The 15,591-nt window shown below is 44.8% G+C and overlaps 1 protein-coding gene across 1 annotated transcript in view; it reads right to left on the reverse strand.

Moving 5' to 3' along the window:
• The window catches only part of CDC40 (cell division cycle 40), a 324,684-nt gene that overhangs the window by 71,522 nt on the left and 237,571 nt on the right, over positions 1-15,591 (reverse strand). Inside the window, exon 11 of the mRNA XM_069234621.1 lies at positions 10,844-10,959. Within this exon, the coding sequence (XP_069090722.1) occupies positions 10,844-10,959 (116 nt within the window). The remainder of the gene's footprint in view (positions 1-10,843; positions 10,960-15,591) is intronic.

The raw sequence follows: 15,591 nt of genomic DNA on the forward strand, positions 1-15,591 counted from the left end.
CTGGCTCCACATTTCACAAAAAGCGATGGAGTGGAGCTACACAGAAGAGTCATGCCTGCTCCCTGCTGTCAGTTTCTTGTCTTTTCTCTTTCTTCACCACCAATCGAGAGTCCACACAATTGTTGGATAATGTGTGCTGGGACATTATTAGATGTTAAAAAGGGGTCACATACCAGACCGGGGAGGTGAGAGGCGCGGAGGAATCTGCAGGTAGATATTGTATCCACAAGAAAGAGCTTTACCAATGGTAAGTTCTTCTGATTGCTAATGCTAACCACAGACTCCTGGGTTGGGGAGGGAGGTGAGGTAGGTGGAGTGGGCTCGGGTCAAAAAGTCTTGCAGGGCTGAACCAGCAAAAAGCCCTTCCCAAGTGACCTGGCTGTCAAAGCAGTAGGGTTTTTTGAATTTATGCATGGATGCCTAATTAGTCCTGAAGATGTCAAGGTCAGGCTCTCCGCATCACAATGTGGTGATAGGAACCTTATGCCCTGCTGGAATGGGTTGTAAATGTAAAATTAGAACTTGTATAGCGCACTACTCACCCGTTAGGGTCTCAAGGCGCTGTACTCATACCGCTATGGAACCCCTCCTGGCTTTTCCCTGTGAGGCGCCCACTCCTGAGCACCCCCAGGGTGAAGCCAGACATCCAAGCGCTGTTGGGGCCGTTGTGGAGATTAAGCAAGCTATTGCCCAGAGTTGCAGAGTGGGACCCATGAATTAGATTAGGCACCGAGGCGAGAATTATCTGGTCAAGGGGAATTGAGCCCAAGACCTCCCGAAGCGGGACTTGAACCCTGGTCTTGAGCCAGATCTCTGCTTCAGGGTCTGCCGCTCTAACCATTGAGCCACACTTCTTGTCAGGCCTTGAGAAGGCTGTGGTCCAGAGGGTAGCAGATCTTAATGCAGAGGACTATCCACCCCAACCAAGTCCCCTTTTTGTACCTTCTGTACAGCTATCCCTTTCTTTGCTCCAGAGAGATCCAAAAAAAGCTAAATGTCAGCTTTACTGTCCTAGGTACGATCAATGTAAAAGATTAAAGCCAATTTAGGGTCCTGTTGATGGAGCCGGTCCTCTTAATTTGAAGGCTGAGGGGGAGCAAAAAAACACTGGAAGAATGCTCTACGTGAAAGGAAGTCACAGCTTTTGGTAAGAATGCTGCCTGAGTCCTCAAAACCACCTTGTCTGGGGAAAAGGGTGGATAGGGCAGCTGCAATATAAGTGCCTGAAGTTCACTCATGTGACAAGCTGATGTAATGAGGAAGATGGACTTTAAGATCAGGAGATGCAATTAGCAGCAATGCACCAGCTTACAGAGCATAACCATGAGAAACATCAAGATCAAGTTAAGGTTCCCGTGAGACATCACCAAAGGTTTGTAAGAAAAACGCACCAAACCTTTGAATACATTTCATCACAATAAGTGATTTGAAAAAAGATAGCTGGACTGGCAAACATACAAAGTTTGAAACGGCTGACAAATGGTTTTTAATAATGCCCACTGCAAGGCCTTGTTGGACTAAAGAAAAAAATGAAAATAATTACTTTTAGAAGCTTTAAATGTAAGGGACAAATACTGCAAATGCCTCAGCAACCAGCATAAATGGATTTTGAGGAAGGGCACCTGCAACAAGGATGACATCCACCACTTCAGGCGGCAGATCAAATGCAGTCAGTTGTCATGCTCAATATCTACGATTGTAGAATTAGATTGTGCAAACTCAGGTGGAGGACCCTGCCCTGTTGAGGAGACAAGAGGCACTTGTAATGTGGCAGCCTGATCAGAGGTCAGATGTTCATGCACTGAAAGTCTGGGTACCAAGCTTTCCTGACCCAATCCAGAGCCACTAAAATGACCTCATGTTTTTCAGAACTCTGGGCACTAGAGGTGAGAAGATGCACACGAGTCCCGTGTACCTTTCCAGCTGCAATGCATCTCCTAACAAGTGTTGCTGGGGAAACTCCAACATGCAAAACTTTCAACATTGTGCATTCAATGGTGGTGAAAATAACTACGCAGGGCTCTTCCTACTGTTGGAAGACGAGCTCTGCCACCTCTGGATGTAGACGCCACTTGTGATCTGCTAGACACTGCGTGCTGAGTTTGTCCACCTTGGCATTGAGGGACCCTGCTAGGGGGTTTGCAAACAGGAAAATGACACACCCAGAGGTGTGAATCCTTCTGACACAGGACCGAGAATCCTATTCTGCCATGCTTGTTGCTATACACAATGACGGTGGAGTTGTCTTTGAGAACCTGCTGTAGCCTACGCTTACTGGACAGCATCAAGGCAAGGCTGGCCTGAATTCCAACAGACTGATGCAGAGCTGGTCCTCTGCCACAGACCAGGGTCCCCTGATCTTCACCTCCCCTAGGTAGACTCCCCATTCCAGCAGTACGAGTCCATCATCACCATCACCTCAGGGCTGAGAAGGGAAAGGGGGGTCTACCACTGAATGAAATTGCATTTTAGGAGCCACCACTGCAAATCTCAAGAAGTTTCCTCTGAGACCTGCTTGGCATCGGCCAGACTGGAGGATGCAGGAAGCTAAGAGGTCAAGAAGAAGACTCAGAGTTGCCATCACTGTGATCCACGATCAAGCCTCAAACATCAGGATAGTAACCCAAATGTCCTGGACTTGTTACAGAGGAGGTAAAGCCCTGAACGCCACTCTGTCCAGGACTATCCCAATCAATGGAAGCCTCTGTGAGGGAGTCAGGTGGAACTTCTGATCATTAATAGTGATCCCAAACAATGTCAATAGGTTTGCCATCAAGGACAAAGTCATTTCATATCCCTCTAAGCAGATGAAACTCTGCTTTTCATATGAGATGGTTGAATGGGCTTAAAGGGAGCAATAAGAACGCAGAGAAACTTTGGTAAAGTCTTCGCTTTGAGGATAAATTGGCAGAAATCCATAGACTACCCTGTAAATGCATGAGTACTCCAAGTGGACTTGTGACAAGAGGCGGAGCAACCTGCAGTGGGAAAAAAATGCTACTAAATACCTTGAGATCCAAATTTACAAGACAGAGAAAAACTTCGCAGAGGGGGATATAAGGGTGGCTGTTGCCAATATAAGAAGCTGTGTGAACGTTTGGAAACACTCCCCCTGACTGTGCCAGGGAGGATTGCCCTAGTGAAGGTGGTGGCCTTGCCCAGGTTGCTCTATTGGTTCTCCAGCCTCACTGTGAAAATCAGCAAAAATATATTTCTAGAAATGGACATAATTATGGCCGGATGCCATCAGCTTTCATTGGGCAGAAGGGGAAGCTGCACCCCCCCCGATTTCTAACTATTATCTGGCGCACAGCTCCAGTGGGTTACCAGATGGTTAAATCTTGCTGCTAAATGGGGGCGGGGAGGAGAGGCCAGGTGTTCCATCTCTCACTAGTATAATGAACCCTGAAGATATGGAACACACTGATGCAACCCCGGGTACTCCATTATAGCTGGCACAGAGCACTTACGAGAACACACAAGAAGGCCAATGGATAAGAACTCCTAACCAGCGCCTCTTCCTCCACTTGAGTCTAGACCAGCAGCTATGGCTGGAACAATGGATGGCCTGTAGAGTGGAAGCAATGAGCGACATGTATCAAGGAGGATTACTGTAGAGGTTCAATTACATCCTGGAGGAGTACAGGGTTCCTGGAGGCAATTTCATGATATATAAAGTTATACAAAAGGCAGTACAAGCAAGGTGGGGATAGGACATGGATGAATCTCCGTAGCACAGCTTTGGTTATCACGCCCACTGGTTTGGTAACTAATGTTATAACAAAGTATAAACGGCTACTTTCCCAAGCACACTGCAAGATTGGTGAGCTTAGAGATGCATAGGCATCTGACATACAACAAGAGAACACAGGGAAGGAATGAGCTAAGATATTACAAACTACACCTACAATTTTCAGGAAGGCAGGATTCTTCATGATGCACTTACACATGGCCTACTTGACACTCAAAAGAATTAACAAAATATATCCTGAGGCCCAGGCCTCGTACCCTAGGTGCTTGCACCAGAATGTGGAGTTTTACCACATAATATGGGATTGCCTTAGACAGAGTGTACTGGGAGAAGTAGGTGAACATGCTATAAACTGTAACTGAGTGAAACACGCCCCGTTCCCCATAAAAATACATTTTGGGTTTGTTTGCTTGCCCATAGGTGAAAAAAAGTTATCACATGATTCATCAATCGAGCTTTGGCATTAGCTAAATGACAGAACCCGTAATTGGAAGAACATTGAGAGCCCAACAAATCACAGTAGACTGCAAGAGTTGAATTAGTGAGGGACAGCTGAGGGCACCGTGTTGCAAATGAAGACAAAATAAGGGGTGCAGCCGTCACCCTTGTGAGGGATTGTGAGGTCTTACGGACACAGATGGGGGAACCCTGACACAACATGCAGGAAATCAGAGCCCAAGAGGTGAGGGGCAAAGGGCATAATGCTTTATTAGTTGGCATACAGGGTTAAGGCGGTCTTTCCACTGGAAAACTGTGTTCACTGGCTTTCTATCTGCGCAACATAGATGTGAGTTGAGGTGGGGGTCTTGTTTATTACTACTGAAATATAGTATTTGAAAGGTGTGAGTGCCATAAAGGTTTATGTGTAACTCAATAAAAATGTGATTAAATAAAATAAAAAAAAGGTTCACCATAACCTGAAGGAGGTCTACGACTGACTGTGGTGAGCCCACCTTCAATGGCCACTCAGAGGTACAGGAATATTGGTATTCCAGACATCCGAGGACTGGCAGTGACAACTGTCTTCACTCTCATGAACATCTGCAGGATGCTGCTGAGGCAAAAGGCAGAGCACAACAAACTGATAACGTTCCTTCACTAACTTGAACCTCATATAACATCTGTGGGAGTATAGGATGGGTGCATGAAACATGCATCCTGCAGATGCAAAGAGAACATCCAGTCACCCTTGTCCAGGACAGACAGGGTCAGGGTCAGCGTGAGCATTCTGACTTTGTCCTTCAACAGAAAGGCATCTGGAAGCAGAAACTGAAGAATAGACCTGAAGCCCGCATCCTTCTTCGTAACTTGAGCCCTCTCAATAGCACCTTTGGAGAGCAACCAGCACAGATCTTTGAACAAGGAGAAGTCAGGCAATCATTTGAAATTCACTCAGGTGTGTGAGGAACTGTGACCAGGGCAGAAAGAAAAGGCAGGACTTAGCCATTTTGAACGACCTGTAAGACTCAGTCAGATGTGATGGATCACCACTGTGATGTGGAAATATCAAATCCTATTCACCACCACCGTATAGATATGTGCAACTAATAAACTAAAGTGGCTTGATGGCCATTGTAGCAATGGAAGATGAACTAGACAACTGATGCCAACGCTTGCCTGTATCCTGCCTGCCTGCCTGACAGACAGACAGGCAGAACCACATACATGTCCTTGAGAGAAGTGGGGTGTCTGCTGCATCACTTTATTGGGAAGGTTGTCTCTTTCGCTATATGTCAGCCAGCCGAAATAGTTTGTAGGCTTTCTGGATTAATGTGGGTGGAGTGAAAAGCTGCAAGGAAAGTGCTGAAGCTCTGCTGCCCTTAAAGCGCTCTAATGCAAATTGCTCCTTCTTACCGAAAAGACAGGGCCCATCAAAAGGGGCATACATGAGGGAGGCTGGGACATCAGCAGAGAATCCGGCAAGATATTACAGGCCATGTCACAAAGGGCATTTGAATGGCACCGCAGCTAACAAACTGCACTTATGGAGCAAATTTCTAAATTAGCAAAAGAAAACATACACTTGCCAAAAGCATCAAGCCTTGGGGATTCCCTATGTGGAGGAGTGGTAAAAAATGAGTTAGGGTTCACTTTACTGGTTGAGGCTTGTACAATAAGGCTCAAAAGAGAGGGATGTCTTGTGAGAAACTCTGTGTCACCAGGTGACAGGCTGACATTTGACCACCTGCCTATTCACAGGCGGACAAGAACAAGGTGTTACCAAAGTGGCCAACAAAGTTATCAGTTAGGATATTGTTAAAAGAAAGCAAGGCCTTGGAGGCTGCTGGAGCAGGCTGCACAATCTTAATTAGGAGATTTGTTTCGTCCCAACTGATGGCAGCTGCAATTCTAGTGCCAAAGCTTTCCTCCAGACCACCACCGCAAATGAGGCACTTTCTTCAACTGGTGGCCCAATTGGAGAATAAAGCCCTGTTTCAGGCAAGGTGTCAAGCTCACTGGCATTGTCTAAATCAATGTACAACCCTCCACCAGTATACTGAGGGGGGAAACGCAAATCATCCCCATCACCATTATCTTGGGGTGCTCCCTGCTCTGGCATAGGATCACAGTCAGAACAAAGAGATTAATGTAGCATGTGCTGTAGGAGAGAGACAGCAAATGCCCTTGGCTAGAGTAAGGCTGCATGACGACCGGTTGTGCTTTTGTTATTTCATAGGGCGACATTAGTTGTATTCATACAGACATCAGTTCATGGTCAGGCACTGATATTGGCACTGGTAATCCTCTAGTACTAGTTTAGTCCGCACCAGAGCCGGAATAGCGAGGACCAGTGTGGATCTCAGGGCTGAAGTACAAGTCTCCCCTGGCATCGGTACGAACACAATAGGCAGCCCCAAGGGCTAGAATGGGGTGATCCACTTGCGGTAACACAACTGGATGCCCCACTGGTTCCTACTGGCTCATACATATTCCAGAGGGAGTTTGAAGCACACTAAAAACTTACAACATGTCTTCCTTGAGGCCTTCACCTGCTGTGGGGGTGGATGATGACCCAGGAAATTCATGGCACTTCGGGACCAGCTGATGAATCGATCCCTGGCCAGAGACCTCAAAGACGCCTGACTGGCACTGTGATGCCCACATGCCTTATTTGTAGTCAGAGTGGCTGGATCACTTTCTAGTGCTTGCACTAGACTTACCACAGGACTTTGAATACAAAGCTTGCCGGTCGCAGGAGAGGCCTCAGTAACGGGACAGAGTCTCAATGTGTAACTTGAAGCGTCAGCAGGACCTATGTGAAGGCTGCAGCTTCTTCATGTGTTTGGTGACATATAGCTTTGCCTCCCTGTCTAGGATCACCGTGGGGTACATAAGAACGCACTTATTACTCCATTTTGGGCCATGCTAGAAGCCAGACACCAAAGACACACATTGTGCAGGTCTATGACTGACATCTATTTCCTGTACTTGCAACATTATTTTTTTTAAACTGTTGTTTTGGGTGAGGTATTTTTACCTAGCACACTGGTGAAATAGGAATGTATGATGGAACAACTAAACCGAGACCCACGCATACCTGAACATGGTCGGAACTACGACCGTGTTGTTACCACGAATGCCTTTACCACACATGCCTTTACAACGATTTTTCGTTGTAAAGGCATGTGTGGGAACGGCATGGGTGAATCTAGCATGCCAACCCCCACCTGCCCTAAAGCTCAGAAGTACCCAACCCCTAATACTAAAACTACCCCAACCCACCCTGAGTCCTAAAACCTTCCCACCTGCCCTAAAAACAAAACTACCTCGATCCCCCACCCCCAATAACCAAAACTACGCTGACCCTCCCACCCTGCCTCTAGCTCTTAATCCACCCCACCCCTAAAAACTACCCTGATCCCCCACCCCACCCCTAAAAAACATAACTACCCTGATCCCCCACCCCTAAAAACCAAACTACGCTGCCCCACCTGCCCCCACCACAAGCCATTAATCCACCCCACAACCCCGAAAAACTACCCCAACCCTGCCCCAACCCCACTTCACTTACCTGATCAAACTACCCCAATTCCACCACCATGGCCCTAATAACCAAACTACCCCGATCCCCCCACCTCACCCATAGAAACCAAACTACCCCAACCCCCCCCCACCAGCGCCCCAAGCCCCTAATCTTCCCTTCACCCCTAAAAACTACCCCCAAACCCCACTTTCCTGACCATACCCTGTCCCAATCAACTCTACCTTTTTCTCTGCCTTAACCCGGCATATGTGTAATTCAGCACATGTGTGGTTTAGGCAGAGAGAAAAAGCAGTCGTCGTTCCGGCAAAAGTGGTTACGCTTGCGTTGTAGAAGTCATCAATGTTCTAGTCGTGGTTCAGTACGTTTCCCGTGAAATAGTTCTGTATTTTGTTAAAAACCCAATGATGCTGAAAGTGGAGCATCGAATCAGCTTCACAAGGAAAATAAAGAAAGGAACTGATGTCTGTGCGCAGGAGCGGCACTTATATGGGGCTCCGATTCAACACTTCAGGGTTGGTGTTGAGTCTCACAATGCCACCTAGTGGCACACTGGAGTACTAACTCTGGAAAAAGCTTTCTTGTTCCAGTCTAATGAATGGGAGATATTTCAAGGGGACGTCTCTGGAGTTATAAGCATCAATCATAAAGAAAAGTAAACCCAATTCCCTTTCTTGGGAATCCAGGTCACAGAGAATGTTTATCCATATTATGATTTTTTTTTAAATGCATAACATTATGTATAACGCCACTGGCAAAAATAAAATTTTGATTTTAAACAGATATTTTAGTCTATGAAAAGGTTACTGTGGCTGAATATTGTTTTATTATTTCAAAAAAACAATCTAAAAAATAACTAGTGAAAATTAAGTAACAATCAATGTTTCATAAACATTTTTTAAATGAAAAAATAGAAGGAAGAGTCAGCAACACTCGTATATCTCATTTAACAACGGCAGATACTTCAGGTTGCATATACGGGACCTTAGGGTCCACACAAAACAGAAAAATATGTTCTTCTCCTCGATGCCACCAGGGAGCGTTGCTTTGGACATAGAGATTCCCAAGAAGGTGACATAGGGTAACAGTTAGGTATTTTTTTGTTCTTCATGGGATTGTATTGAGAAGCATAAGCACTTCATAGGAGAGCAAACCCACCTCTTTAAAAAAAAAAAAATTTTAAAGAAAAAGTACTGTAAAACTTTGAGAAAATACTGAAAGCAAAAATTGATTTGAAAAGGTTCCGCATGAATGCCTCACCCAATTACGTATCCATTCTGGATTCTTAATCGAGCCAATAATGGCTATAGACCTCAGGAATTGGATTATTCCTAGGAATTCAGGTTTTTGATTTAACCTTTAATGCCTGAATTAAAGCCTCCAAACAAATTTGACAAGTCATGTTCAAACCAGAATGTACTCTTTTCCAAGCTTTGGACATACTTCAAGACTTCAACCATGTTCCATTATGTTTGGGATGTTCACTAGGTAAACAATATGGGTCAGCACTTTTACACTATGATGGCCCCTCAGTGCGGGTCAATGTCTAGCGGGAGGAAAGATCCCAGTCCTGTGATGAACAATGGGAATTCAGAGGCAGTGGTGGCGCCAACCTGGGAGTGATCATGCAGACATCCTATGAGAGGCCCTGCAGTACTGAACTACGTACCTCACAAATATTAGGGCAGTCTGTGCAGAGAAAACCCTGGACACTCAGCCTACAGGGTTCAGCCCAAGCGGCATCCAGTACTTTTGCCCACAGGTCACTAGACTCCTGGTTCCTGACTTCACAGTCTCCTCCTAGGGTAGTCCAAACAGAGGAACAGAGTACCTGGCAATCTGAATTTGGCTGCCCTCACAGGCCATGAAAATGTGATAAAACAATGTAAGTGTATCAGAAGGTAAGCAAAGGCATGGTGCTTTAATTTTCTGTAATAGTGTTTTTCAATGTGTGGAATGACCCTAGAATCAGCCCATTATGTTTGTATACTGGGTGCTGCGCTTTGCTTTTTGAATTTACAAAGTTCATGTCTATGTTCTGTGCTACTGTTTTCACTGGGGGAAAATTTGTGTAAGTAAATTGGAGAATGCACATTTCCAAGCCAGTACTTTCCCGCTCCCTGCTCTCCTTCCCGTCTCCACGGCCCTTTCATCCACTGATGCTTTCCCCCACTGCTGCCTGCCCTATGGAAACCCTCAGGTAGGGTGACATGTTCTCTTCCTTTATTGTCTGCCCTCTTAAGTTGCCTCTTAGAGCCACTATCCCAAGTGAGGTGCTCACCATCATTGTATTCCCGCTATTTCTAACAGGATCAAGACCTTCAGCACTGTCCTGTGGCACCCACCCATCTATATGCCACATCAACTCCAAGGGCCTACCGAAGGGACAGAGTCACTTATGACTCCTGAGCCAAAGCTACGATATAGGACATCTCTAAGAGCACCCTGCACTGGACTTTAAGCGATTACCAGTTCAGTAGATTGCATCAGCACTGTGTCAGAACACACAATGCAGCTTCCAAAGTGGCCAGCAAACCACACCTATGCAGTCTGTCTCATGGATAACCACAGGGTGGGGTCAGGGAACAAGGAAATTAATTGTTTATTTTATTCTTTAAGGAAAGCAAATTAATGGAATTTAATTTTGAGTGTAAAATGCATTCAATAAATTGGTTCCTAATATTTGGTGAATGTTATTGCGTTTGATAATTTGTGAAAACTTAATAGATGAAATGGAACCTTAAATGTGGTATTCTACAAGATTTGTTTTTTCTTCCAAAGAACACATACCACTGCTAAACTTAACGGTCTGCAGTTGCACAGTTCTTGAAAACTGAAGCCTTCTTTTCCCCCATGCTCCTTCCAGCTTCACCCTATTATGTACCGCTAAAATGTTGGTCTTCAAACAATCACAACATGCTTTGTTTACTCAATAATATGTTCTCCAAACATTGTACTTACCTCTTGAGTAACTTGGTTACCCACAAACTTAGTTGAATGAGTATTATGTTAATTACTTCAAACTGCTTCCTTACTTCTCCCTCTATGAGGGAAACATTAAATGTCTAACTATGTAATTCTAATTCATTCCATTAAGTCCAGTGACTTACTTGCACAATCTTCTTGTCTGACATTCCTGCTACAAAGAGTGACTGTTTGTCTTCATCTGGATTAAATTTGACACAGTATGGCACCTTTCGGTTTGTAAACCTGGAAATGCACTGACCTGTAAATAAAATGCTAAATTAAATGTTTAAGTTCATGTTGGGTTTTGATACACGAAATGTTTTTTCAATAAAACCATAGGCCAATGCAGTTTTTAAACATTCTGCTTCTAAAATGAGTTGTAATGTGCTGCTGTAGTACATTATGAAGTACAGTGCTTAAATGAAAGATTATAAAGACAGTGGTCTCCTTAAGTGTATTCAATCACACCTCTTACAGATCAATAGTTTTCAACCAGTGCCTGAGTTACTAAGAAAGTTGTCAACGTAGGAGAACAATGTCTACTTCGATTTACAGCTTCTCAGATATTCTCAAAAACAAAAGTTGCACCAGAAAAACTACAAATCACATTTGAGTTAGTTTAAATGTGTAATCTGTGATATATTTTTTAATCCAGTTTTTCATTGAGGGTTTTCTTTCCCTGGGGCTGATTGCTTCAAAACACTCAAGTTCTAGGATGGTCTCTTCCTCTTTCCCACCATGTAAATAAAATTACACTACATTGTTGCCTCACTTCTTTCCCTGTTCCCGCACCTTATTTAAACATACTCAGGTGGAGATGTTTGCCACGTTGGCAGACAACAAAATGGTGACTTACCTGTATGAATAGGTTCTCAGCTTGAGGAATTTTCTGGATTCATAAGCTGTGCATCATTTTACCATTTCCTCGTTGGGTCCGGAATTCTTCTGTCTATCTACAGTGCACTGTTTTATTTTTATTTTATTTTGGCATCGACCATTTAGTTTGGTGTATCAGGTCCTTCCCTGCGATGTTAGAGCCCACCCGGAAATCCAGTTTGTTTGGTCGTCATCTTCAGAGTCCACCTTGTCTTGCTTTTTCTCTGCTTTTTGTGACCTTGTCTTGTTGTGGCTTCCTTGGAGTTCTCCTTTATCACAATGTAATTCTCTGTTGTCAGTGCTCCTTGTTTCGGGGGTGAGGAGTCACATTTGAATCAAGACCATTCTTAAAGCTGTAAAACTACCCTTAAAGTTAAGTAATCATTTTGTTTAGCAGCTTTCTGAATGTGTGTATGGAAGGCCATGTTGCTACCATGCAGTGATCCTTGATGGAGACATTGGCTATAACTGCTAGCATGGCTCCTTTTTCCTTTTTTGAATGCACCCTTGGTCTTTGTTTTAGCGGTATTCCCACCAATTTGTAAAAGGTTTGGATAGTTTGTACTATCCATCTTGCAATGGTCCATATGGTTACCAGTGCTTCTCTGTTCAGGGCGAAGACGACAAAGAATTGGCTTGCTCTCCTGATGTACTTTGTTTTCTGCAGGTAGTTAATGACAGCTCTTGTGACATGTAGGGCTCTCTTAGATTATGTTTTCAGGTCTTGAAAAAAGGCTGGTAGTAGCTTGTTTGGTTGACATGGACATGAGAAGTCACCTTTGGTTGTATGTGTGGTGTGGGTTTGTCCTCATTACTACTCTGTTCCTGTGTATTTATAATGTAGGTTCCTGTGTTGCGAGTGCTTGTAGGTCCCTTACCCTTGAGATGGCTATTAGTAAAGCTGTCTTGAAGGTCAGCTGTAAGAGATGAGTTTTGTGCATTTGCTCAAAAGGATCAACCATGAGCTGTGTTAGCACCAGATTGAGGTTCTATGAAGGTGCAGAAACCCACCTTGCTGTGCCTATACTTTTTGCCCCTTCTAGGAATGTCTTGATGACTGGCACTCTGAAGAAACTTGTATCTGTGATCCCTCTGGTAAGTGCATCTTTAGTGAGGCATATGACAGACCATCATTTATTTAGGAGATAGGTGAGGTACTTCGCCACTATGATCTCTTGCACTTAACCCACTTTGACTCCTTGTGTCTTACACCACTGTGAATCTGCTCAACTTTGCTGTGTAGCATCTTCTCGTGTTGCCCCTTCTGGTCTCAAAGAGTACTTCAATAGTTCTGTATGGCAGTTTCAGGTGTCCAAATTCTATGTCCTCATTGACCATGCTGTAAGACTGAAGGTGGCTGGTACTGGGAGATATACCTAACTTTGGAAAATGTTGTCCACCAATTGTGGTTGGAGTTCCCATTCGTGGGAGGAGTTCTCTTGTTCTGTACTTCTGGCAGGTGGGTGGCTGAAAGAGTAATGCTCCTCTGGGTGGCCCATCCTCCGATGTATTGTGGTAGCTGGGACAGTTGATGTGACCTCATAGTCTCCTGTTTGTTGAGGAAGAATATTGCAGAGGTGCAGTTTGTTGTATTTGGAGTACTTGTTAAAAAATGTATGTGCTTCACTGCTTCCTCTAACTTCTAGAGGCTTTGGATGTTAATTTTCCCCAAGGGGGATGAGTCTGTGTTGATGGTCACTGAGAAAGTTGGGTTTTTGAAGGGTCTCCCAACTGTGAAGTTTCTTATGATCCACCAATCCATCTCCTTCTGTAGCTCTGTATTTACAATTGCAAGATACTCCCAACTTCCAGTCGCCTGTGACCATTGTGCTTGGAGCCACTACTGGAGTGGTCTGTGTAGTCAGGCATGTGGTACTAGTGTGATGTAGGATGCCATAATTCCCATTATTCTCCCCACTGTCTTCATCATCAGAGACCATCCCTTTTATAGAGGGAGGCTTGCTGCATTTGAGTCATTGCTCTATTATCTGCTGGGAATGCCTTAGCTTTTGCTGAGTTCAAAGTGGCACTCAAGAAGATCTTTCCCTTTGTGACATTGGAGATGATTGCCCTTGGTTTATGGTGAAGCCCAGGTTATGCAGTGTTTGCATGAATGTCCTTAATTTTCTCTGGCATTGTCTGAAAGATCCCACTTTTACCAGACAGTCGCCCTGCTAGGGGTAGACATGGATTCCTTGCCTTTGTAGATGTAGCATCTACCGCCAGCCAGTTCGTGAACACCCCTGGTACCAATTTTATGCTGAACAGGAGTAGGTTGCACTGGTAATTTGCCCGCTCAACCACAAACCTAAGGACTCTTCTGTGTCTGTTGTTCATTGGAACATGGAAGCGTGCATCTTTGAGGTCTATTGCTGCCATGTAGACCCCTTACTGCAGGCATGGAATGACTTCCTGCAATGTACCCATCTTGAAATTTTGTCTTAATGAACTTGTTTTAGGTGTGTGGATCTAGAATAGGTTTGAGAGTGATGTCCAACCTTGGTACCAGAAAATACAATGAGTATACTCCTTGTCCCATGTGCAGTCTTGGTACTTTTTCTCTTGCATTTTTGTTGAGGAAGTCCTTTAGCTCCTGCATAAGGCAAGCTCTTTTCCTTGCTGCAAGGTGATGACCTCAGACTTATGTTCAGGGGTGTCTTTAACGGGTCTATGTAGTATTGGTGCTGTATTATGGTGAAAATCCACTTGATAGAGGAGAGCTTTTGCCATTCTCTGAGGAATCCTCTGATTTTTCCCCTTACTGCTGGTCCGTGTAGGTGGGCTGGTGACACAGTGACTTCCAAGTGTGTGTGTTACTCTTTCGGGGTGTCTCTGCCCCTGGGCCTCCCTCAAAAGGACTACACTGCCACTGTGGTGTTTGTGGTGGGGTGGTGTTTGCAGCACAAAACTGTGGTGGAAAGTTGACTGAGATCCCACCCTGCCTGATGGTTTTCTTCCTTGTGTCAGCTCCAGTCTGACTGTCCCTACAAACTGGAGAGCCCCATCACCTTTGCAGTGTTGGAATTCTTTTTCATTTTTTTTTTTAGCAACTAATGCACAGCTGTCAAGAAGAGGTTGTTTGTTGCCTATATGCAGCATGTTTGGTATCTCCACCTGTACTTCCTGCTTAAAGCTAGAGATCCTGAGCCATGTATGTCTCCTTATCTTTTGGCCATGTCAGCAGCATATAGGGCTAATTTAAGGTAAGTGTTACCAATGTTCTAGCCTTACTCTGCTAGTGTCTTTGTTCTTGCGTGATATTGTTGTGAGAGGTGCTTCGTGAGGTACTCAATTTTTTCCCAATGCCGGAAATGGTTTAGGAGGGCGCTTAAGTCTGTAATACGTCACTGTGTTGCTGATACTCTCTCTGCCTTCAGACCCAACATCTCCATTCTGTTGCCTTCTCAGACTGGTGGTGGATTCTGGTGGTGGATGCGTTCCCCCTCTTCCTTGTCATTGCCACAATATCTGAGTCGGCGCCCACATTACCCCGGATACATAGCGGATCCTTTGACGGGTGTTTATATATTTTTTTTAATCCACTCAGGATGTAATAGCCTTTGTGGTGGCTGGCTCTTTGGAGGCCTCTCGAGCCTGGTCTGAGAAACTTGGCAGCATGGGCAGAAACTGATACTTCCCTTGTATGGGCAGTAGTGTCTCTAGCAAGACGCAGGACTTCACTCTGCTCTCCCTCCAGCTGTACCCTATAGGTGTCCACAGCCATTGTTTATTACAGTATTGCCCATTGCAATGTTGTCTTGTGGGGATGATCTGTTCTGGCAGGTGTCCACTCCCTTCTCATGGGAGTCTGTCAACACAACCTACCACACCTCCTCCTCTGGGTTTTGGAGGAAGCTCTGGTCAAACTGACCCTGTTCCTCTTCAAAGGGGACGTCCTACTCTTCTTCATCCTGTAGTTGGCGGTAGGTTCAACTCTACGACTTCCAGTGCTTTTTTTTTTTTTTTTTTAAATCTATCCGTCGCAAGCCTCTGTCTCTTTCTTTTGACGTGTGTG

The sequence above is a fragment of the Pleurodeles waltl genome, chromosome 5 (genome assembly GCF_031143425.1).
Source record: "Pleurodeles waltl isolate 20211129_DDA chromosome 5, aPleWal1.hap1.20221129, whole genome shotgun sequence".
In the NCBI taxonomy this organism is placed as follows: domain Eukaryota; kingdom Metazoa; phylum Chordata; class Amphibia; order Caudata; family Salamandridae; genus Pleurodeles; species Pleurodeles waltl.